This window comes from Megascapheus bottae, chromosome 15, assembly GCF_031878675.1.
Source record: "Megascapheus bottae isolate mThoBot1 chromosome 15, mThoBot2.hap1, whole genome shotgun sequence".
NCBI lineage: Eukaryota > Metazoa > Chordata > Mammalia > Rodentia > Geomyidae > Megascapheus > Megascapheus bottae.
The window spans coordinates 9,408,160-9,433,999 of NC_143523.1; the positions used below are offsets into that span (position 1 = coordinate 9,408,160).

The window sequence follows — 25,840 nt, forward strand, 5'->3', positions numbered from 1 at the left end:
TATGAGTATATAATTTAGACCTCTATGCTTATTTGGCATTAGTAAGGCCTTCAACTATGAAAAAGATACACGTGGTCAAGACTACTTTCACTGAAGCCTTTGAAAATGCTCACATTCCCTGGTCTTGTCCCCTGCGAGAAGTTGATTCACTCCCTTACCAATCATGTTTCAGGCCCAGAGATTCATTTTGAAAGGGGCTTCTATGTATGCTATCAGACACGGACTGGTTCCTTTCTAAATAATGCCAGAACTGGGTTAACTAAAGAGTGTTGGTGGCTTAAATTGGCCAAATGCTTGCATCTGTGCAGTACAAATATGGATTATCAAAGTTGTCTACTCAAGTATAAAATCTCTGCAAAACCTTTATAGGCAAAATTTTCAAAGGCCAAGAAAAGAAAAATCTTTTACAATAAAGTGCAACTGCAGAGCCTCTTGAATGATCTAGACAATTCTGCAGAAAACTTAGCAGTTTGGTTCAGAAAGTATAGTTCGTTGTGAGGCATTACCCTTCTTTGTCGGGAAGAAGATAAAGCAAAACTTCAGGCAGCTTTCTGAAAATCAGCATTAGTTTATGGCTATGGGAGGAGGCAAAAGGGAATGTGTACTGAGGCTTTTGCCTGAGTAGGGTTCTTCCCTCACTCCAGAATGACGCTGCCCACACCATATGTAGCAGAAATAACATTCCCACACGGATAGCAGGCAGGGCTTTTGGGGTCAGATCTCAATACTTTCAAATAAATTGCCAAAAATATAACATTTCCTCTGTAATCTTCAGTAATTTACATTGTTAATGGAAAATCAGAATGAAAGGAAAGCTTTGTGTCAGTCAACCAGACAGTCTGGTTCACAGTCAGATTTTCAGCATTTGCTCAGCTGCTGCTAGATGGTATAGATAGTTTTCTGTTGCTGGTGGAAATCGTTTCTGCTTTAGTGCCTCAAAATTGAGGACTCTCTTTCCTCCATCGTTGGAGACTTCTGAAAATGGCGCTAGGTTGGTGAAGATTTCTTTTGTTTTTAAGGCAATGTCCTTCAATAGAGCAGAATACAAAGCAGAAATGTTAGTACCTAAAAACATGAAATTTTTCCTCTAGAATTAGCTGTTTATCGGGATTAACTGTACAAGTTATGAAAATTAACATCACAGTTATTTTAAGGTGGCATTAAATATAATCATGGTGTGAATATCCATGAACACTTGATTTCTAGTCTTTTCCCCATCCCTAAGAGAAGCCATAGCAGTACCCACCCATCCCCAACCTTCAGAATCCTAATGCCCCTTCCTCTACTTCTTCCTCTTAAGTCTGCCCATTCTGGGTACGTAAGTACATTCACAAAACACAATCCTTAATATCACTATTATTTCATTCATTATTGTATTGTTAGCATAATGCTCATTTTGTAGCATGAATCAACTTTTTTTTTTTTTTTTTTTTGCCAGTCCTGGGGCTTGAACTGAGAGCCTGAGCACTCTCGTGGGTGTTCTCAACCATAGAGCTCTACCACTTGAGCCACAGCACCACTTTTGGCTTTTTCTATGTATGTGGTACCAACAAGTCGAACCTGGGTGTGTGCTAGGCAAGCACTCTACCACTAGGCCAAACTCCCGGCTGCCTCAGCCCTTTGGCTCAAAGGTAGCACTCTTCCACTTTGAACCACAATATCACTTATGATTTTCTCCAGGTTAATAAGAGGTAAGAGTCTCATGGACTTTACTGCCCAAGCTGGCTTTGAGATGCAGTCTCAGATTTCAGCCTCCTGAGTAGCTAGGATTATAGGTGTGAGCTACCAGTGCTTGGCTTCAACTTTATCTTTCTAACACTGCAAAATATTTTATTATGTGTGCACACCATATTGTGTTTATCCATTCATCGGTTGAACTCTTGGGTGACTTCTTCCTTTTGCTAACTCTGACCAATACTGCTGTGACCCTGGGCAGATAGACATCTGAAACTGCTTCAGTTCTTTGGGTACATACCAAGGAGGAGGATGCTGTGCCACGGGACATTCAATATTTACTGTTGGAACACCTCTCTTCCTGAGAGCCTCCATTGTACCCACCACTGATGATTCACAGGACCTTTCAGCAAAGTCATGTTTTTGGCCTCATTTGCTGACATCATTTACTCATTTAAATATTTTTCAATCCCACAACCTGCCTATTTCACTTGCCTTCCCACGATCTCAGACATTATAGTCATGTATGCTCTAGTTATGTTCTAGGTATGTTTTAATTATCCAAACCTAAATAATCCCACACTTGAACCTCCATATGTGACCAACATTGTAAAAATGAGTGGTTTTGATCTAATATTGGCAGAGGATGGGTGGAGGGTTAGTGATTCTGATTTACATGGGAGCAAGTCTCAGCCTCCAGATCCTCAGGACAAGTGCTAGCCATCCTTCCTGGTCATTTGTAGACAGGCCGCCTACCCTGAGCAGGAAAAAAAGCCATTCGCTACCAAATTTTTGCTTATCTGACCTTCTGTTCATATCACCAGCTCAGAAAGCTGTCTTACCACCACTCAACATTCTCATCTCACCCCTTGTTTCTGTCACAGCACTTATCAAGGCTCATGACTGTCTTGTCAGTTATTTTGTATTTATCTGCGTGACTAAAAGACAGGTTCTATGAGGGCAGGCCTTTGCTCATGTTGGTTTGTACTGTATGGAGCATGTTCTGAGTAAGCAAGTGCACAGACAAGGAAATGTACCAGGAGGCACGAGTTGAAGACGGCCTGCTTCCCAGAGGTGCCCTGGTGGCACAGGTGAAGACAAGGCAGGTAGTTCTCCAGACCTGGGCCCCAGAGTCTAACAGGGGTCTGGATGGGCAGGGAGAGGCAAGGCTATAACCCCTGAGGAGAGGAACCAGGATCTGGGAACAGGCAAAAGGCCCAGAGGCAGCAAAGAAGGGGCCAGAAAGCATTTTGATATCCAAGGAAAGTCCTAGAAGTGAGAGCCAGTCCTCCAGTCTGGCAAGGGCTGCAGGGAGGTGCCACAGGTATGCGTGGATATTGTTAGCTTGACAGGCAGACCCTAGGGTGAGCAGGCCCTGCAGACTGTCGCCATAGTCCTTAAAGAATACTTTGTTTCTGAAGTCAGATCCACATAGGTAAGACCTTACTTGTTTAACAAAATGCTTCACCCCAGTAAAAAAGTAGAAAAAAAAAAAACTACTATAATTTCTATATCAATATTGTATTCATTTCTAGACAATGTCGACTCAACTTTGTAAACAAATACTTTTTTTCCCCAAACTCGGTAGCATAGCTCAAGTTTCCAAAAATTCCAAAAATTTGTGTATATACATACACAAATGCATATATTTATACTTATATATAAATAAAAGGATGACTATCTAGCTAGTACAGCTAGATGACAACTACCTGTCTACCTCCTCAGGCTCAGGCAGCAATCTTGTGTTTACATCTGTGCTTCTGTGAAAACGGACTCTCCTGCAGAGAGAATGCTCTGGCGGGCCCCTAAAATCATTCTTCCAGTTGCATGCCCCACCACCTGTGGTGGGCTTCAGTTCCAGCCAGCGACAACCATCCCCATGTTGGCCTGCACCTGTGTCCATATAACCCACCATGCAGCTGGCCTGTCCCAGGCACCTCACTCTGCCTCGGCCCTCTGCTGCTGGAACGCCTACTAGGGGGACAGATCAGTGAGTTACCTGAATAACTTGGCTATCGGACTTCTCCGGGTCTTCTGCAGACTGAACAATGAATTGGCCAATGTCTTTGTGCAGTTTGCCCATTGTCATGGCCTCTGTGAAGTAAGAAAAACGTGTAGGCAGCTGACAACCTCATGATTCCACTGATTTTTTTTTTTTTTTTGCCTGTCCTGGGCTTAAGCTCAGGGCCTGAGCACTGTCCTTGGAGTTTTTTCAAGGTTAGAACTCTACCACTTGAACGTCAGCACCACTTCCCGCTTTTTCTAAGTATGTGGTACCAAGGGATTGAACCTGGGTCTTCGTGCATGCTAGGCAAGCACTCTACCACTAGGCCAAACTCCCGGCCCATGATTCTACTGATTACTAAACAAATGGAACAGCATACTGGAGGTAAAGCATGAACATGATTTATATTCTTCATGGGCCAAAAAAAATATACAACACCAAACTGAACTTCCCTTGCACTTACCTGATAAAAATAATTATTCTTTCAAACAAAACTGAGTAAAAAGCAAAGCAAACAAACATAAAAGTGACTAGAAATAAACTGCAACTTGAAGGGGAGAGCCCGTCATTGACAGTGAAGAACTTCGGTATATCTTTGCAGGGAAGGTTGCAAAGGATGTGCTTCCTGCCAGTGTGGTGGGAAGCAGCTGAAAAACCACATGGGCTCAGGCCCTTTGCCACCAGCGGAAGGAAGAAACAATTCACATCGACTGCAGCCAGGCTGCTGTCTGCAACAAGACTGACAGTTCTTGTCACCTCCAGGGACAAAACCTATTCAAAATAGAGCCAATAGGGATGTGCCTGCTTTACAGACTCAGAGAAGAGATGCTCTTTCTGATCTCAGCCTAAGTTTAAGTGGCCTTGGCTACAGCTAGTTTTCTATCTCAACCAGGTCTGGTGGTAAACACCTTTAATCCCAGTACCTGAGAAGCTGAGGCAGGAGGATTAAAAGTTTGAGTCCAGCTAGACTACATAGTAAGATCCTGTCTCGAAGAAGAAGAAGAAGGAGAAGAAGAGGAGGAGGAGGAGGAGGAGGAGGAAGATCTTTTACAGGCCTAATCATGTGGTTTAAATTTTCCCTATGAACATAAATTATGCTTGAAAATTTAAAAACCAATGAAAAGGGCCAGAAGCGTGGCCTAGTGGTAGAGTGCTCGCCTAGCATGCACAAAGCCCTGAGTTCTGTTCCTCACTACCACATATACAGAAAGAGCCAGAAGCAGTACTGTGGCTAAAGTGGTTGAGCACTAGCCTTGAACCAAAAAGCTCGGGGACAGCACCCAGACACCCAGACCAAAAGTTCAATGAGAAGAAAACGAATTCTAGCTTTCTCTGCCTCCTAAGAATGAGCCATGAGCACTCAAGCCCAATTCTGGCTTTCTCCCTTTGTGGGGGGGGAGGGGCATGGATCCTGGGACTTGAACTCAGCCTGGGCACTGTCCCTGAGCTCTTCAACTCAAGGCTACCACCCTACCCTTGAGCCAAACCCCACTTCCCATTGTCTGGAGGTTAATTGGAGATAAGAATCTCAGGTCCTGGCATGCACAAAAACCCAGGTTCGATTCCTTGGTACCACATACATAGAAAAAAGCCGGAAGTGGTGCTGAGGCTCAAGTGGTAGAGCTCTAGCCTTGAGAAAGTCCAAGGACAGTGCTCAGGCCCTGAGCTCAAGCCCAGGACTGGCAAAAAAAATAATAAAAAAAAAAAGAATCTCAGGTCCTTTTGTGCCCAAGCTGGCTTTGAACCTGGATCCTCATATCTCAGCCTCCAGAGTAGCTAGTATTACAGGCGTGAGCTACCACACCCGGCCCAATTCTGGCCTTCTTCATTTCAAGTTGCTAGATAAAATCTCACAGAGATAGAACGTAAGACAGATTCCTAACAAGCTAGCACTCAACTATTCCTACTCCCCACTTTTAGAAAAAAGGTAATGACCACACAAAACGATTACAACTAATGCTGTCTGCACTAACATGTCTAGGTATGAAGGAAAAAAATGACACATTCTAGACATGGAATAGTCTTTCCAGCTTCCACAGACCAGGTTAAGTGGGCTCTTAAATACTGGTTTCCAAAAATCACCCTAAAAATGAGGCTAGGCACTGGTGGTTCATATCTATAATCCTAGCTACTCAGGAAGCTAAGAGCTAAGGATTGTGGTTCAAAGCCAGCCAGGGCAGAAAAGACTCCCTTTTCTTTTTGGTCAGTTGTGGGGCTTGAACTCAGGGCCTACACACTATCTGTGAGCGTTTTTACTTAAGGCTAGTGTTCTACCATGTCGAGCCACAACACCACTTCCAGTTTTCTGGTGGCAAATGGACAGGAGAGTCTCACAGACTTTCCTGCCCAGGCTGGTTTCAAACCATGATCCTCAGATCTCAGTCTCCAGAGTAGCAAGGATTATAGGAGTGAGCAACCAGAAGTGACACTATGGCTCAATGTGGTGGAGCATTAGTTTTGAGCAAAAATGTTCAGAGTCAGTGCCCAGGCCTCAAGTTCAAGCCCCATGACCAACAAAAACAAAACAAAAAACTTCTTAGAGGGGCCGGGAGTTTGGCCTGGTGGTAAAGTGTTTGCCTACCATGCACAAAGACCCGGATTCGATTCCTTGGTACCACATACATAGAAAAAAGCCAGAAGTGGTGCAGAGGCTCAAGTGGTAGAGTTCTAGCCTTGAGAAAGTCCAAGGACAGTGCTCAGGCCCTGAGCTCAAGCCTAGGACTGGCAAAAAAAAAAAAAACAAAAAACAAAAAAAAACTTCTTAGAGCCTGGCGAGGTGGTTCACACCAGTAATCCTAGCTACTCACGAGGCTGAGATCTGAGGATTGCGGTTCAGAGCCAGCCTGGGCACTAAAGTCCAAAATCTGTGAGACTCTTATCTCCAATTAACCACCAGAAAACCAGAAGTGGTGCTGTGGCCCAAAGGGTAGGGTGGTAGCCTTGAGTTGAAGAGCTCAGGGACAGCGTCCAGGCCCAGAGTTCAAGTCCCATGACCAAAAAAAAAAAAAAAAAAAAAAAAGATGAAACTGCGTGGCTTGTGTCTCAATGCATGCCAGTTACAGCCCAGAGAAAAACAGAACAGAATAGAGAACTAACCTTTTGCAAGTGGAGCAATGCTGATCTCACTATCGGCCAGATTCACAAACACATCATACAGGTCTGGTCTATTGCTCACCTCCAAGTCTACAAAGCCAGCAATGTAACCTGTATTACAAAGATGACAAATTATTAGAGCAGGAAGAAATCATGATTTGAATGTAGTAAGAGCGAGCTGAGTCTCACAAGTCATCATCTACTTTCCTTCATGATTTTCTTTATGCAGGGATATTTGCTATTCCCTATGGCATAAGCAATATAAGTTAATATTACAATGAAATACCCCTACATAAACAATTCAAGTTGGCAAACAGTTTGAAGTTTTATAATACCACTTGGTGTAAAGACCACTTGGTCTTAAGGGAATGGAACACTGGAACCTCTCCTCTACACTGCACCGAGGGCAAACCCGGCACAATCTCTGAGGGACACATCAGGCACTGTAGGTACGAACATATTATTAGATTACACCCAGAATATTACTATTATACAAGTATAATAATATCATTTAAAAATAGTTTTCTAAGCCTAGCACAGTGGCTCACACCTACAATTCGAGCTACTTAGAAGGCTGAGATCTGAGGATCACAGTTCAAAGCCAACTCTGGCACTAATTCTGTGACTCATCTCCATTTAACCACTAGAAAACCAGAAGTGGCGCTATGGCTCAAGGGGTAGGGTGGTAGCCTTGAGCTGAAGAGCTCAAAAAAAAAGCTTTCAGTGGGCTGGGAGTTGTCCCTGAGCTCTTCAGCTCCAAGCTACCAACCTACAGCTTAAGCCCTACCCCATAAGCTGTAGCACCACTTCTCCACTTCCAGTTTTCTAGTGATTAATTGGAGATAAGACTTTCATGGACTTTAGTGCCAGGGCTGGCTCTGAACTGTGATCCTCAGATCTCAGCCTCCTGAGTAGCTAGGATTACAGGCATGAGTCACTGCACCCAGCAGAAAATGTACTTTATTATGTGACATATGAAAAGGTAAGCTGCTGCATATCACCTCTAAAACAATAAAGTAATTAAAAACTAGCTTTTCTTGAGAAAAAAAATATTGGAGGGCTTAAGATAAAGTCTAAAATTAAAAATTCAAATCACAGCAAGGCATGGTGGCTCATGCCTGTAATCCTAGCTACTCAGGAAGCTGAGATCTAAGGCTCTCAGTTCCAAGCCAGCGCTAGCACTAATGTCCTTAAAGTCAATGAGACTCTTATCTCCAATTAATCTCTAGAAATTGGGGCAGTAGCTCAAAGGGTAGGGCAGTGAATTGAGCTGAATAGCTCAGGGACAACGCCCAGGCCCAGAGTCAAGCCCCAAGACAGGGGAAAAAAAATTCAAATCACTTGTAAAAAAAACAGATTAGCACGTGCATAGGTGCATTGCTCCTGTAATTGCCTTGCTCCTGTAATTGTAGCTACTCAGGAGGCTGAGAGATCTGAAGATCAAGGTTCAAAGCCAGTCCAGGCAAGAAAGTAAGTCCTAAGACTCTAATCTCCCAATTAATGGGACAAGAAAGTAAGTCAAGTATGTGAGACTTTTATCTCCAAATTAACCACCAGAAAACAGGAAGTGAGCATTTGGCTTAAAGTGGTAGAGTGAAGGGCTCAGGGACAGTACCCAGGCCCAGCGTTCAAGCCCCATGACTAACAAAGACAATTTTTTTTTTTTTTTGTCAGTCCTGGGCTTGAGCTCAGAGCCTGAGCACTGTCCTTGGACTTTCTCAAGGCTAGAACTTGAGCCTCAGCACCACTTCCGGCTTTTTCTATATATGTGGTACCAAGGAATCAAACCCAGGTCTTCGTGCATGCTAGGCAAGCACTTTAACCACTAGGCCAAACTCCCGGCCCAAAGACAATTTTTTAAAAAGAAACAGAACATTGAATTTAGGGGTAGGGATGAGGTCAGTGGTAGATTACCTGACTAGCATGCATAGGACTCTTTTTATTTATTTGTTTTTTTTTTTTTTGGTCGGTGGTGGGACTTGAACTCTGGGTCTGGGGTGTTGTCCCTGAGCTCTTCAACTCAAGGCTACTGCCGTACCCCTTGAGCCACAGTGGCACTTCTACTAGGATTACAGGGGTGAGTCACCACACTTGGCTAGGACTCTGTTTTAATTAGAATTATTTTTAAGTTAGGTATCAGTGGTTTATACTAGCTATTCAAGAGGCTGAAATCTAGAGGTTTGCGATTTAAGTTCAACCCAAACAAAAAAAGTCCTTGAGACTTCATTTCCAAGTAATCAGCAGAAAGCTAGACTGGAAGCATGGCTCAAGGGATACAGAGCCACTCATGTGTGAGACCTTGAGTTCAATCTCTGGTGCCAGGAAATATAAACAAGCAAACAAATAGAAAAGAAAATTCACTGAATTTGGGGCCTGGAGTTTGGCCTAGTGGTAGAGTGCTTGCCTAGCATGTATGAAGACCCAGGTTCAATTCCTTGGTACCACATACAAAGAAACTGCCGGAAGTGGTGCTGTGGCTCAAGTGGTAGGGCTCTAGCTTGAGAAAGCCCAAGGACAGTGCTCAGGTCCTGAGTTCAAGCCCCAGGACTGGCAAAAACAATTCAGTGAATTTGCCTAAGAAACCATGGTGGTCAGCACTCCCTTTGGGAATGCACATAACAAAACATCTTAAACAAAGTACAAACAGTCCTAAAGCAAAAGTCCTCCCCAGATACTACTGCCTACCTGTGCACATCTGCAAGGCTTCCAGCTCGTCGGCACTGAGGTGCACATAAGAATGCAGGATAGTCCAGTCCTGTCGATGCCATACCAAGGCAGGCAGAGTCCTGAGGAATCAAGGCAAGAACTCTATCACATGGTTGCTGGCTCACAGCTTGGATGTTCACTTCCTCATCCTGACGGGAAACAAAGGAGTACAGTCCTACAGCTACTCAGGGGCAAAGGACAGACCAAAACCAAACCATGCTAATAACCATAGGCTTTGCATTAAAATGTCCTATCTGTGTGTGTGTGTGTGTGTGTGTGTGTGTGTGTGTGTGTGTGTGTGTGTGTGTGTGTGTGTGTGTGTGTGTGTGTGTGTGTGTGTGCGCGCGCGCGCGCCAATACTGGGGCTTGAATTCAGCTGTCCTTAAGCTTTTTTGCTCAAGGCTAGAACTTACTACTTCGGCCACACCTCTACTTCTGGCTTTTTGATGATTAATTAAAGATAAGGGTCTCAAGGACTTTCCTGTTTTGGTTGGCTTTAAATCTTAAACCTCTGATCTCAGCCTCCTGAGTTGCTAGGATAACAGGCATAAGCCACTGGCATCTGGCTACCACTGTCACATTTCAAATTGCCCCCCCCCCCCTTTTAAGTAGGATCATCTACAAAAAGCTCAATATGCAGTCTGTAAAGATCTGAAACAAGAGATGATTCTAAAGTCTTTCTTCAAGACTACTGTGTAAACTGCCATGGAGAGGGAGCTTGGGACTAGTAACCAAAATAATCCCTGTGAACAAGAATTTATAGGGCTGGGAGTTTGGCCTAGTGGTAGAGTGCTTACCTAGCATGCACGAAGGCCCGGGTTCGATTCCTCGGTACCATATACATAGAAACAAAAAGCCAGAAGTGGTGCTGAGGCTCAAGTGGTAGAGCTCTAGCCTTGAGAAAAGTCCAAGGACAGTGCTCAGGCCCTGAGCTCAAGCCCAGGACTGGCAAAAAAAAAAAAAAAAAAAAAGAAAAAAGAAAAAGAATTTCTATATACGTCTCCCATTTATATTTAAGATTCTGGCCATACTTGCAAATCATGTCATGTTTGTTTTCAGAAAACATAGGTTTCCATCAAAATCCTAAAGGCAACACAGGTACCATAGAAAGATGCACAAAATGTATCCGTAGCTTTGGACATCCCTGGTGCACAGTGACAGCTCAGCAGCTGTGGACACCCAGTTTAAGAAGCAATAGGCCATACTATATCAAAATACAGAATTTTAGCCTGGCGTCGTAGCTCACACCTGTAATCCTAGCCACTCAGGAGGCTGAGATTTGAGGATCATGGTTCAAAGCCAACTCAGGCACTAAAGACAGTGAGACTCTTATCTCCAATTAACCACTAGCCCCATGACCAAAAACAAAACAAAACAAAACAAAAAACAGAGTTTTGAGGCCCAGTGGGGAGGATGAAAATTCTGGTGCTCATACTTAAGGTAAAACAATCATAATACTAATCATCCTTCCTAAAGCAGACATTAAGGGCAAGGCACATGATTAAGCACATTATCTATTTCCAGTCCCCCAATCAAACTTAAGAAGCAAGTATTATAATTTTCTTTTTTTTTTCCTTTTGGTCAGTCGTGGGACTTGAACTCTGGGCCTGGGTGTTGTTCCTGAGCTCTTCAGCTCAAGGCTATTCCTCTAACCCTTAAGCCACAGCGTGCCATTTCTGGTTTTCTGGTGACTACTTGGAAATGAATCTCACGGACTTTAGTACCCAGGCTAGATCTGAATTGAGATCCGCAAATCTCAGCCTCCTGAGTAACTAGGATTACAGGCAGGAGCCACCATGCTTGGCATCATCTTCATTCTATAAATAAAGACATTAGTCAGGTGCTGGTGGCTCATGTGGTAGAGCGATAGCCTTGAGCTGAAAAGCTCATGGACAGCACCCAAGTCCAGAGTTCTCAAGTCCCATGACGGACAAGAAAATAAAACAAAATAAAATAGAACAAATCAATAAATACTTTAAGGCTTAGGGAAACTCACTATGTTTTTTGTGGTCACAGAGCTAACAAACTTCCCTCTCAGAATTTATACACAGGCCTTTCTGTCTATGAAGCGCTTCTCCTTTTCATTAGCTTACTGCTTAGCTTCTGCTAGCCTCAATTTTCTCATTCATAAAACAGAGTAATGATGCTTCCTTGAAGAGGCTTAATAATTTGTCTTACTTAGATAATGCTCATCATGCAATAAACTCAGAACAAATACTAACTTGTATTCTCAAAAAGAACTGAAGAACAAGTTAGACTTAGTAAACAAAAACTTTTAAAAACTCATAACAGGTCGGGAGTTTGGCCTAGTGGTAGAGTGCTTGCCTAGCATGCACAAAGACCCAGGTTCAATTCCTCAGTACCACATACATAGAAAAAAGCCAGAAGTGGTACTGATGCTCAAGTGGTAGAGCTCTAGCCTTGAGAAAGTCCAGGGATAGTGCTCAGGCCCTGAGCTCAAGCCCAGGACTGGTGAAAAAAAAAAAAGCAAAAAAACAGAAGTAGAGCTGTGGCTCAAGTGGTACATTACTAGCCCTAAGCAAAAAAGAAGAGCTCAAGGACAATGTGTAGGCACTGAATTCAACCCCCCAATGGACACAAACAACAACAACCACAAAAATACAGATCAATGAACTATGAATTGTGGGCCAGCTGCCTGTTTTTATACATAAAGTTTTATTGACACATCCATACTCACTTATTTACATATATATTGCATATGGTTACTTTCCTGTTACCTAGGCAGCTAAGAAGTCGGGCGCTGGTGGCTCACCCTTATCTCCCAATTAATGGACAGAAAAGTAAGTCAAGTCTGTGAGACTCTTTTTGGGTTTTTTTTTTTTTTTGCCAGTCCTGGGCTTGGACTCAGAGCCTGAGCACTGTCCCTGGGTTTTCTCAAGGATAGGGCTCTACCACTTGAGCCACAGTACCAATTCTGGCTTTTTGCTACATATGTGGTACTGAGGAATCGAACCCGGGTCTTCGTGCATGCTAGGCAAGCACTCTACCACTAGGTCAAACTCCCAGCTCAAGTCTGTGAGACTCTTATCTCCAATTAACCACCAGAAAACGGGGAAGTGGCACTATGGCTCAAGGGGTAGGGCGGTAGCCTTGAGCAAAAGAGCTCAGGGACAGCACCCAAGCCCAGAGTTCAAGTCCTACTACAGACAAAAAAAAAAGTTGGAAAAAGACCATAGAGCTCAAAAGCCTCATATCTTTATTCTACAGAAAGAAAAGTTTGCTCTCTATTTTAAAACATGCCTATTTATAATGCTAAAGAATCTTCAAATTTAGTGACCTTGAGCCACTAGATCTAAACTGATCAAAATAGTATATCTGTATATGTGTGTGTGTGTGCTTGTACTACACCTGAACTCAAGGCCTGTGTTCTCACTTTTTTTTCTTTTTTTCTGCCAGTCCTGGGGCTATAACTCGGGGCCCGGGCACTGTCCTTGGACACATTTTTTTCATATATTTTTATGGTAATTAATAGAAGGGTTACCTTATATTCACCAGATAGAAGACGCATTATTTCACATGCATTGACACCCTTTCTCATGTCTTGGTCCCCATTTCTCCCCCATACCCCTGCCCCTCATCTTGTTTTCCCCCTTCCCTATCCTATTTCAAATAACCCAATAAGCATATATATAACATATCAGATAACAAGGTAAAATACTGTAACAATATGAGATAACCAAGGGACAGCAAAGGAGATGAGAGATAACATAGTACATTAAGGACAATAATCACTCATTATATGGCTTTTGTTTCTATATCCTGGAGATCCTTTCATTTAGCTCATACTATATGGCCTTACGTATCTAACCCCATTTGTAAGGAAATAGAAAGACTTGGGAAAAAAATCATATTAAGTGAAGTAAGCCAGACTCAAAGGAACATAGGCTCAATGGTTTCCCTCATTTGTCATAATCAGTAGAAACCTTGGGCTCTCCTTGGACACTTTTTGCTCAAAGCTACCATGCTCACTTGAGCCAAGCACTACTTCTGGCTTTTTCTGTGTATGTGGTTCCAGAGAATCAAACTCAGGGCTTCATGCAGGCTAGGTGAGCACTATACCAGGCCATGCTCCCGGCCCTCGCTCTTTTTTGTTTTTTGTAATTCACAACTGGAGCTCTAACACTTGAGTCATGCTTCTAGTATAGTATTTTGCTGGTTAATTACAGAAAGAATCTCAAACTTTTTTACCAGGGTGGCTTCACTCTATGATCCTCAGATCTCAATCACGTCAGTAGCTAGGATTTTAGGTATGAGCCAGGCTAATACATACTACTTATATGCAAATATGCAACAGAAGAGAGCACACAGTGGCATCTAGTATCTCAATCTGCCAAGAAAATTCACACTGTTTAAACAATTAATGTTGATACCTCGTAAACTCCTGGACAGCTTCTATTTTAGGGTGATAGACGACAATTCGTTTTTTTAGCATCAGGGCAGTATGTAATATAACAGTTTCCATTCCAAATTGAGATACAATGTCTAAAAGTAAACAGAAATGATTATGTTGCTGCATTAAATGTTATAGAATAGCATAGAACTTTAATCAAAACAAATCTCATCATACAAATAGAATTTGTTGTTAATATAGAAGAGAGACTTAGGCATATGTTAAGCCAGAAGCACCTCATTTGGTGGGTGGGTATATTATCCATTTGTTGCATGCCAGGATGAGTCTTAGCTGCTGATAACTGACCCACGAGGGACTCTGTGATGGATGTACAGAGAAGCCAGACTAACAAGGAAGCAAAATAAATTATGTGAAGAACCAATATCTTTCTTATTACTTATTCAAAATTTCACTAACCCCCTTCAGTGACATTACTTAGGTCCTTACTAGCTAACTTGAATGAACATTAAATACCTCAATATTCTCAGAAACTACAAAGGACAGTGGGTAGGGGATAGCCTGGAGGTGTCAGTGGCTCATGCCTAAAATCTTAACTACTCAGGAGGCTGAGATCTGAGGATCATGGTTCAAAGCTAATCTTCACAGGAAAGTGTATGGGTCTCTTTAATCACCAAAAATCTGGACGTGGCTCACATAGTACAGCACTAGCCTTAAGCTGTGTCCTTGAGGACCCTGAGTTCAAGTCCCAGGACTTGAACACACACAAAAAGCAATCAGTCAGGCTAAGAGTTTGGCCTAGTGGTAGAGTGCTTGTCTAGCATGCACGAAGACTTGGGTTCGATTCCTTGGTACCACATACATAGAAAAAAGCCAGAAGTGGTGCTGTGGCTCAAGTAGTAGAGTTCTAGCCTTGAGAAAGCCCAAGGACAATGCTCAGACCCTCAGTTCAAGGCCCAAGACTGACAAAAAGAAAAAAGTAATTGGACTGTGTGGGAGGACATGGAGGAATGGAGGACATCTCACCTCAGAGTTTCCCTTCTCCTTCCTCTAAAGTAATTTACAGAGTGACCTCTGCCATCTTAGATTTTCCAGATAAGAGCTGTAATAGGGACTCTGGGCCACCAGCTTGAGGGTTCTAGATGGAAGAGCTAACTGCTAAGGTGTAAGGAAAGAACAACTATGAAAGTCAGGGAAGCACTCAAGCCATGAAATTCAGCTTACTGGTGAAAGAACATTTCTATAATAACCAAGATAGTAATATAGAAAATAATGCCATAAGAATGTTCTCTAACCCGGGCGCGGTGGCTCAAGCCTGTAATCCTAGCTACTCAGGAGGCTGAGATTGGAGGATCAAGGTTCAAAGCCAGCCTGGGCACAAAAGGACCTGAGACTTTTATCTCCAAAGAAACTCCAGAAAATGGGAAGTGGGGCTTAGCTCAAGAATAGGCCTTGAACTGAAGAGCTCAGGGACAGTGCCAAGGCCTAGTTCAAGCCCCATGACCCACAAAAAAAAAAAAAAAAAAAAATTACAGAGATGAAAATGAGACATTTTGATATTGGTCTGGCTTTGTTTCTTTTTTCTTTCTTCTTACCTTTGATGGAACCTGCTAAGTATGCCTTTCGAACATCAAAATCTTTACTAAAGAATGACCCATTTTCTTCACTCTGGCATATCCCTTTGGTGAGAACTGCAATATAACTCTCCATCATTTTAACTGGACTCCCATGTTTCAGGTACATTCTGTAAGAAAGGGCAAGAAATGGCCATACTTTCACCTGGTTTGAATCACATGGCAAAATGCACTGAGGTTAGGCAGTCTACAGCCAGCTTACTAATACAACCTGAACCTTTCCCAATGTATTTCTTTTCTCATAAAGTTAGATAACACTTCACAGGGGCCGGGAATGTGGCCTAGTGGTAGAGTGCTCGCCTATCATGCACGAAGCTCTGGGTTTGACTCCTCAGTACCACATACACAGAAAAAGCCAGAAGTAGTGATGTGGCTCAAGTGGTAGTGTGCTAGCCTTGAGCTAAAAATGTCCAAGAACAGTGCCTAGGCCCTGAGTTATAGTCCCAGGGCTGGCAAAAATAAATAAATAAATAAATAAATAAAATTTAAAAAAAAAGAAAAGAAAAACTTCACAGATCTATCACAATTTCTGAAGGCAGCTTTCCCTTCACATATGGAGAAGACTATAGAAGTTCACTATCAAAGAAGAATTAACTAGGGGCTTTCTAAGACCCATTATTCCCAGGAATATTGCATTATGTTTTATGTCGTAAGTTCTCAGCTAGTGCTCTTAGTCATACAACTGGTTTACTGCTGCAATTTCCTTTGGCAGGAAGTTTTATGCATTGTTCTCAGCAAAAGTAGTAATTAGCTGTAAGCCCAAACTTATTATCAGGGTTCGCAGAGGTAGCTATATTTAGATAATTAAGAAATCCAAGCTCTTTCAAGTTTACAGTGATAAATACACATTAGAAACATTTTTCAAGCTGGGCATGGTAGCTCAAACCTGTAATCCTACAGGAAGTTGAGATCTGAGGATCAAGGTTCAAAGCCAACCTGGGCACAAAAAGGTACAAAAGGATCTGAGACTCTTATCTCCAATTAACTTCTAGAAAACGGGAAAATGGGGCTAGGCTCAAGGGTAGGGTGGAAGCCTTTAGCTGACAACCCCCAGGACGAGTTCAAGCTCCATGACCCTCAAAAAATAAAAAAAAAAGAAGAAAAGAAAAATATTTTTCAAGTTTAGCCTTTCAAAAATTGCTGACAGGAAACTGACTGCATTTATAGCTCAAGTGTGGCACTGGTCTCTTCCCCTTGCGAATTCTTAACAGTGACTAAAATTAAATTTTGCTTGAAAAATATCACTGGGAACTGGTGGTGGAACTCAATGGTAAAAAGGGTGCTTTTGCCTACAGGAGGCCCTGGGTTTCATATGCAGCACCAAGAAGAGACAAAGCTGGGCACTGGTGGCTTATGCCTGTGATCCTAGCTACTTTAAGAGGCTGAAATTTGACTGTGATTTGAAGTCAACCTCTCAAAAAGCTGGAAGTGGAGATGTGGTTCAAGTGGTAAAGCACGAGCCTGGAGCACAAAAGCTCAGAGCCAGCATTCAGATCCCAGTACACATACACACACACACACACACACACACACACACACACACAGAGGAAAAAAAAGCATGATCAAAGAAAGGAGAGAAGACAGGGAAGGAGTGAGGAAGGGCATGAGGGGAGAAAGCACACCACAGTGAGCAGCAGCATAAAGGTGAATCCAGTTATCATCTCCATGATGAAAAAGTGATTTCTCTGAGTGTGTGCACATGCCGTGTGTATAGGTGTGCATGGGCATGTGTGTGTGTGTGTGTGTGTGTGTGTGTGTGTGTGTGTGTGGCAGGAAGCACCTGTGGAAGGGCAGGAGGCTGGCAATAGCAGAGTCCTCATTTCTTCTCTGTAACAGTAGAGTCCAGAATATTATAATGCATTCTGCAAAAGCTAGAAAATCTCTGGGCTTCCACCTGGCCAGAAAGTAGGATCTGAAGCAATGCTGCTTTCTAGGCCCCAGAATAATTCCCAGGGAATTCCACTAAGTAACCTAATCCTGACTTAAAACTAATGCAGTGGAGTACAGTTTTTGTTCAAAAATACCTCTGCTGTGGTTTTAGTTTGTGTCTTCTAGAAAGAGTCTCTTCAAGCAATAGTAACTTCCTTTAATGTCATGGCCACCTCAGCAAAGAGCTGACTACATTCTACAGTGAGCTATATTCCAGGACTTTGTCATTGGAAGGCAAGGTTTTTTGTACTATGGCTAGCTGCATAACCAGTAACATTTTACTCAAAATACAATCTAACTTTTAGGTAATGAGAAGATTTTACTTGTTTCTTGTTTTCTGCTTTGGTGTACCTTACTGGGGGTAGGGGAGTATGCATGTGTGAAAAAGGCAAAAAGTGGAGGTGTCGATGGCTCACTTGTAATACTGATGAGATCTGAGGATCATGACTCAAATTCAGCCCAGGCAGAAAATTCCATAAGACTGTTATCTTCAACTAACCAAAAAAAATCTAGAAGTGGAAGTATGGCTCAAGTGGTAAAGCACCAATCTTGAGTGAAAAAGTTAAGGGAGAGTGGGAGGTCACAAGTTCAAACCACACATACAAAAAGGCAAAAGGCATACATTTCCTGCACCTACAGTGGGAAAAACATAGACAATTCCCTTCACTTTCCCATAAAATTATTGGTCAAAGTTATATATACATAGCATCTAAAACTACAATTTTACCCACTGCTAATATTTAAAAAACATTTAAACTAAAACTCTACAAAAACCAAACACCAGGGGCCAGGAATTTATCCTAATGATAGAGTGCTTGCACAAAGACCAGGGTTCGATTCCTAGGTACCACATATATAGAAAAGCCAGAACTGGTGCTGTGGCTCAAGTGGTAGAGCACTAACCTTGAGGAAAGCCCAAGGACAGTGCTCAGGCCTTGAGTTCATTCCCCAGGAATGGTTAAAAAAAAAAAAACCAACAGTACTGAGGAAAAATGATTTTAAGTTTACAAGACAAAAGACTGGATCGGCATATTTTATTTTTGGTGGTGCTAAATTTTTAACTGAGGACCTGTACTTTGGTGAAAGGCAGACACTATACTACTTGAACCCTTCTGCAAGACCTTTTAGTATTCTTTCTTTTATTTTTGTACAGGTACCAAGGCTCGAACTGAAGGCCCAGTGCTGTCTCTGAGCTTTTATACTCAAAGCTAGTACTTTACCACTTGAATCACAGCTCCACTTCTGGAGTTTTGATGGTTTACTAGAGAGAGGAATCGCATGGTCTTTCCTGCTCAAGCTGGCTTTGAACCATGCTCCTTATATTTTAGCCTCTGGAGTAGTTAGGATTACAGGTGAGAGTCACTAGCACCCAGCTCTGTGTTGGTTATTTATTGAGATAAGGCCTCACTTTGTGCTTAAGCTGGCATGGACTGTAATCCTCCTATTTGCGCTATCCCATGTCATTAGAATGACATATGCGCACACTATATGTAGCCACTGGCCAAGATAGAATCTTACATATTTTTTACTGGCCTAGTATTAATTTGTAATGCCTTTATCTCTGCCTACCAAGTAACTACAATTACAAGCATGAGCCACAATGTTGAACTGAATTGGCATATATCTATATATTTCTCTCTATATATGTGTGCGTGTATATATATATGTGTGTCTGTGTGTATATATATATATATATGTGTGTATATATATATTTTTTTTTCTTTTTTTGGTCATGGGGCTTGAACTCTGATCCTGGGCGCTGTCTCTGAGCTCTTCAGCTCAAGGCAACCATCCTTCCCCTTGAGCCACAGTGCCACTTCCTGTTTTCTGTTGGTTAAGTCTCACAGACTTTAGTGCCCAGGCTGGCTTTGAACCTTGATCCTCAGATCTCAGCATCCTGGTAGCTAGGATTACAAGCATGAGCTACCTTGTCCAGCTAGATGGACATATTTTAAATGTGTGTACATATATTTTGTTGTTGTTGTTGTTGTTCATGGAGTTTCAACTAAGGGCCTGAGTGCTATCCTTGAGCTTTTTCACTCAAGGCTAGTGCTTTGTCACTTTGAGCCACATCTCCACTTTTGGTGGTTAACCAGCACCTGGCTCAATAAATATTTTTTATAGTTCAGCTGAAACTGAGTCTACTTGAATCATGTTTGAATTTCCATTAAGTTTCCTCAAAAAGTCATACATGGGGGCTGGGAGTTTGGCCTAGTGGTAGAGTGCTTGCCTAGCATTCATGAAGACCCGGGTTCAATTCCTCGGTACCACATACATAGAAAAAAGCCGGAAGTGGTGCTGAGGCTCAAGTGATAGAGCTCTAGCCTTGAGAAAGTCCAAGGACAGTGCTCAGGCCCTGAGCTCAAGCCCAGGACTGGCAAAAAAAAAAAAAAACAACAAACAAACACATAGACCCTGATATATATGCAGCAGCTGGCCAGTTCCTGAGGCACTTAACTTACCCATTTTACTAGGGAAAATCCTAGACAGGTGGTAAGGAGAAGGAACAGACTGAAAGTAGCAAATGATCCAAGACACCCAAGAAGTATAACAGCGGAGAAACTGCTTTTTGTCTTCCCCCAGCCCACTTTCCCAAATCAGAAGATAAGTCAACAAAACAGAAGAAAAAGGTCTTCCTTACAGAATAGCACTAAATGGCTGCTACAGATAAAGCTGCAAAGCTGCTGAATCTGCTTCTTCTCTGAAGAAATCTGATGTGCCACTACTGAGACTTCCATTTTGGTATATTAACATTTAACATGATTTTATACAGACCTACACAATATCCTAGTGAAGGCAGCATATTTTTCTGGGTTAAAATCTTTGGCGGTCAGAACAATAGAAAAATGAGTCACCTGTCCAAAAGAAAAAAAGATATACTTTTAAAAGGTACTTTAATAGAAGTGAACAGATACTGTAATATAGTAATTTTATTATTCTAACAAACTTCTTGTACAAGATAACCAACGTTAAAAAGCAAAGATCAAAACATGTAATTTCACATGCTTCTCTCACGCATCTATGCATATGTGTAGAACTCCTTCTCCTTCCCCCTCCCCTCATGCCCACTGCTACTGCTTACACGCAGGACCTCATGCTGCTCACTAGCTTTTCTGCTTAAGGCTGGCAATCTACCTCCACTTTGGCTCTTTGCTGGTTAGAGTCTGAAGCATTTGTCTGCCCAAACTGACTTTTGAAGGAACTTTGATCCTCAGATCTCAACTTCCTGAGTAGCTAGGATTACTAAAAGAACTACTAGTGCTTTCCCTATTTCTACAATTCTTACCCTTATCATTCATAAGCAAATGACAAACTTTTTTTTAGCTACTGGTGAGTCTTGCCTGTAATCCTAGGTGCTCAGGAGGCTGAGATGTGAGGATTATGTTTTAAAGACAGCCCCCACCCAGGGCAAGAAAATCCAGGAGACTCATGTCCAATTAACCACTAAAAACCTGGAAGGAGAGCTGTGGCTCAAATGGTAGAACACTAGCTTTGACCAAAAAAGCTCAGGCACAGTGGCTAGGCCCTGAGTTCAAGCTTCAGAACTGGTACACACATGCGTACGTGCGTGTGCACACGAGCATGCATACATACATACACATACATACACTCGCACACGCACACACACACACACACACACACACACACACACACACAAATTCTTAGCCTGCCAAAATAATTATATCCTCTAGAGTAGTTTTTATTTATAATGTGTCAAAACTGGGGCTTTCATCTCTTGATCAGCTTTTTTGCTCAAGACAAGTTCTCTATCAGTTGAGCCTCAGTTCTACTTCTGGCTTTTTTGTTGTTGCTGTTGGTTGTGGGCTGTGGGCCTGGGCGTTGTCCTGAGCTCTTCAGCTCAAGACTACTGCCTTACCTCTTGCACTACAGCCCCACTTCCAGTTTTCAAATGGTTAGCTGGAGATAAGAGTCTCTTGCTTTCACTTAAGAGCTTAGGGACAGTGCCCAGACCCAGAGTTCAATCACCACCACCGACAAAAAAAAAAAAAAATTAGGGGCTGGGAGTTTGGCCTAGTGATAGAGTGCTTGCCTAGTATACGCAAGGACCAGGGTTTAATTCCTCAATACCACATATACATCGAAAAAGCCAGAAATGGTGCTGTGGCTCAAGTAGTAGAGCTCTAGCTTTGAGAAAGCCCAAAGACAGTGCTCAGGCTCTGAGTTCAAGGCCCAGGACTGGCACACACACACATACACAAAAGTCTCTTGGTCTTTAGTGCCCTGGCTGGCTTTGAACCACTGTTCTCAGATCTCAGCCTCCTGAGTAGCTAGGACTATAGGCATGAGCCACCACGCCCAGCTACTTCGGTATTTTGCTGGCTAATCAGTAGAGTTTTGTGGTTGTCTCCCCTGGCTGGCTTCAAACCTTGCTCCTCAGATCTTACCCTCCTGGGTAGTTAGGATTACAGATGTGAGCCCATCTCCCAGCTACAACAACTTGTAGTAGCTATGAAAATATTTGCCACTTTGAACAAATAATGGCTTTAAGCTACATTTACATTTCTTCTTCCTCACATTCTATCCTTGATAAAGGGGAGTACACTGTATTACTCACCACTCTACCAACCATAATACTCATTTATAGAAGTAATTAATATGAAAAAAGAACATTCCCACTGTCAGTAATTCTTCATAAGGTCTGCACGTTACAGGAATAATCTTATCTCACTTGAAATACCTTTTGTAAGACAGAAGAATCTGGAACTTCAGACGTTGTGATATAAAACCATGTTCTTCTGTACTGACCAAAAACAAAAGGATGGAGAAGTTTGCTTTCATCTGTAAGGCAGCATTTTCTGAGCAGCAGATTCCTTAATGCAGCTGTCGTGGAAGGATAACACCATACCCACAGAACTTCTCCATTTGTGTCCTTTTCTACGGTGGAAAGATGTTCACTGTGAGAATGTCAAACAGCAGCAAGGAAGTGAATTGATTGGTTACTGAGCACTTAGTGCAGTCAGTTTTAATAACTCATTTTATAAAGCAACCTAGCGCCCTTGAGATCCCCAATCCCATGAAGTCATGATTTTGAATTTTAGTCCTCTTTAGTAAAAAGCTTTTGTAACAAACCATAAATGACAATCTAGTCTTTAGCTGGGCACTGGTGGCTTACACCTGGATTCCCAGATACTCAGAGGGCTAAGACCTGAAAAATCACAGGCTAAAGCCAGCTCAAAAGGAAAAGACTTCCAGACTCTATTTCCAATTAATGAGCAAAAAGATGAACTGGAGGTATGGATAAAGTAGTAGGGTATAAGCCCTGACCAAGTAAGCTGAGAGTGTAAAATTAAGTTCAAAATCCTAGTACTAGCAAAAAAAAAAAAAGAGCAAGATACACAATATACATTCTAGCCTTAATATTGATAGAATTCCTCCCTATCTTCTGCCACATAAATGCTTATTATTTTGTAACTACACTGTTTTTTATCTAGTGAGAAAAATCTTTACTAAATATGTAGAAAAAGTTTGCTAAAGAAAAAAAGAGGGCTCAGTGACAGAGTTTAAGCATAAAGCAATCCCTGATTTCCATCCCTAGCATTGTGGGAAAATAAAATAAATGGAGCTAGGCACTGATGGCTCATGCCTATAATCTTAGCTACTCAGGAGGTTGAGCTCTGAAGGATTGAGGTTCAAAGCCAGCCTGGACATCAAAGTCCAAGAGACTCTTATCTCCAATTAACTACCAGAAAACCGGAAGTGGTGCTGTAGCTCTAGTGGTAGAATGCTAGCTAGCCTTGAGCTGAAGAGCTCAGGGACAGCGTCTATGCCCAGAGTTCAAGCCCAATGACCCACAAATAAAAATAAATAAATATGATATAAAAAATCTCTTTCAAATCATGTCACATACCAATTGTGAAAATACTATATTAAAGTTTTTATTTAATTTACTTTTGAGGGACTTGAACCCAGGACATTGGGCAAGCTACACAAATATTCTAAACCACTAAACTAAACAGAATAGGCAGTTCCTAAATTTTTAAAAATATTTATAAAGGTTATCGAGTCCTATATATACCTTTATCATTAAACATCTCTTTCTCTATATATACATATATAAATGTATAATATATGTCTATACATATATAAAGGGAAGGAGGAGGGGCCGGGAGTTTGGCCTAGTGGTTAAAGTGCTTGCCTAGCATGCACGAAGACCCGGGTTCGATTCCTTGGTACCACATACATAGACAAAAGCCGGAAGTGGTGCTGAGGCTCAAGTGGTAGAGTGCTTGCCTAGCATGCATGAAGACCCAGGTTTGATTCCTTGGCACCACATACATAGAAAAAATAGTGCTGAGGGCCGGGAGTTTGGCCTAGTGGTTAAAGTGCTTGCCTAGCATGCATGAAGACCCGGGTTCGATACTTCGGTACCACATATAGAAAAAAAAAAAGCCGGAAGTGGTGCTGAGGCTCAAGTGGTAGAGCTCTAGCCTTGAGAAAGTCCAAGGACAGGGCTCAGGCCCTGAGCTCAAGCCCAGGACTGGCAAAAAATAAATAAATAAATAAAAAATAAAGAAGGGAGGGAGGAAAGAAGGGAAGAAAAAAGGAAGGAAGGAAGGGAGGGAGGGAGGAGGGGAGGAGGGGAGGAGGGGAGGAAGGGGGAGGGAGGGAAGGATAGGTTCATTTGCTGGACACCCATAGTTCATGCTTGTAATCCTAGCTACTCAGGAGGCTGAGATTTGAGAATCAAGGTCTAAAGCCAGCCCCAGGCAGGAAAGTTGAAGAGACTGTAATCTCCAATTAACCACACACACACACACACACACACACACACACACACACACACACACACGTGTGTACGTGTGTGTGTATGTATGTATGTATGTATGTATCATGAAAAGGACAGAAGGGGGAGAATGGGGGAGGAAGAAGGTAGGGTTAACATGGACCAAGAAGCATTGTACTCATAACCTGATTTTTAAGAAATTGCAAGCACTTTGTACAAATAATAAGAAATAAGTTACCTTTTTGTTCGAGGTTACTAGTCAGAACATAACTACTAATCTACTTTAATTCAGAAGTATCTTCTAACAGGAGGCCGTTTTAAAGTCACATCAGAAATGAGCACCCGGAAGCCATTCCCGGAGTCAGCCTTTAGAGATATTTCGAACGGAGCACACTTCCCCAGTTTGGCTAACCCTAATCAATGTTCTTAGGGTGCTTAGGGTGCGCTCAAGTGTCAGGAGGATGAACACTTTTTCAAAGGGAAGTGACAGACGTTTATTCTCTACAGTAACTCCTGCCACCCCTCCGGCCTGAGGGTCTCTGGAACTATCCACACTGGAAGCACTGCACCCGGTTACCTTACACCCATCTGGGGCCGCCCAAGATCCCGAGCACCTCCCTCACTCCCGAATATCCCCCAGGTGACCCGCGGGAACTCCGGGTGCAGACGGGAGCTGGGCCACAGGGCACTGGAGTTCACCTCTGCTGCAAGCCGGGGGTCGGGGTTACCCTGCCAGGGTCTCAGTCCGGGCTCTGCATAAATGACACCCGGGGCCTTCGCCGAGAGCAGACCCGGGCGGGCGTCGTCGGCCAGCCGGTCCCCACCCCGGCTTACACAATGGGGCGGGCGGGCGCCCGGCCTGCAGTCACGCGGGGTCCCCAGGCTCCCGGGAGGCCGCGGGCCGGCCCCTCCCGCCCCGCCCGCGCTGCCCCGCCCTCAGCCTCCGGGCCTCGCGGACTCAGGACCTCCGGCTCAGCGGAGCAGCCCCCGTCCCGCCTCTGGACGCCCCAGCCGCCGCGGACCCCGCTCGCCACCACCGGTCAGGGAAACCAGGAGGCCGGCCCAGGCTGGGTAGGCCCCAGCCCAGACTCAGTAGGAAGGTGCCGCACCCTCCCTTCGCGGGCGGCACTGGGGGCCGAGGCGGAACTGGGGTGCTTGGCCTGCCGGGCAGGGCGCTTTCCTCCTCACCGATCAGCCCGACTCCGAGCATCAGCTGGGTGTCGGTCGCCTCAGCTGCAGCCATCTTCCGCCGCCGCCCGGGCTCTCGGCCGCAGGCCCCGCCCACCGGGGGCCCCGCCCACCGCCAGGCCCCGCCCCGCAGGCCTGGGGCTGAGGAGGGCCCGCCCCTTCTTAGCCCCGCCCACCACGTCAGGACTTCCTTCCAATCCCTGGTTTCTGCACCACCGCCCTTCTGGTAGCCTTAGGCACACTTAATCCAGACTTTCTCCTTAGCCCACTCCAGCCTTCCCTCTCTTCCTTACTTTCCTCCTTCTAACTCTGCCCCCCATTCTGGCTTTACTTTTTCAAGCCTCTTTCTGCCTATAAAGCCAAACTCCTCGCAGCTCAAAAGCCAAGTTGAGCCTTAAATTTATTTATTTTTTATTTTATTTATTTTTCGTCGGTCATAGGGCCTGGGCACTATCGCTGAGCTCTTCAAGGCTACCACCCTACCCCTGAGTAAAAGC

General features: G+C 43.4%; 1 protein-coding gene across 2 annotated transcripts; it reads right to left on the minus strand.

Moving 5' to 3' along the window:
- Positions 1-344: 344 nt before the first annotated feature.
- Dennd10 (DENN domain containing 10) lies at positions 345-25,428 on the minus strand. Of its 2 annotated transcripts, XM_090345763.1 has the most exons (9): positions 25,344-25,428; positions 22,110-22,306; positions 20,186-20,265; positions 15,443-15,591; positions 13,870-13,981; positions 9,458-9,558; positions 6,776-6,883; positions 3,674-3,768; positions 345-1,027 (listed from the first exon to the last, which is right to left on the minus strand). In XM_090345763.1, exons 1-9 carry the CDS (start codon positions 25,396-25,398, stop codon positions 851-853), a joined length of 1,074 nt encoding a protein of 357 aa, XP_090201889.1. In that variant the 5' UTR covers positions 25,399-25,428; the 3' UTR covers positions 345-850. The 2 variants fall into 2 exon arrangements, with proteins under 2 accessions (XP_090201889.1, XP_090201890.1); XM_090345764.1 differs by lacking the exon at positions 20,186-20,265 and having other exon boundaries at positions 22,110-22,326; positions 25,344-25,423.
- Between the last annotated feature and the right edge of the window lie 412 nt (positions 25,429-25,840).

Coding starts and splice junctions, on each gene's coding strand:
- Dennd10 (XM_090345763.1), bottom strand. CDS start 25,398: ATGGCTGCAGCTGAGGCGACCGACACCCAGCTGATGCTCGGAGTCGGG. Junction 22,307..25,343: donor GCTCGGAGTCGGGCTGATCG/GTGAGGAGGAAA, acceptor TTTCCACCGTAG/AAAAGGACACAAATGGAGAA. Junction 6,884..9,457: donor AGCCTTGCAGATGTGCACAG/GTAGGCAGTAGT, acceptor TTTGTAATACAG/GTTACATTGCTGGCTTTGTA.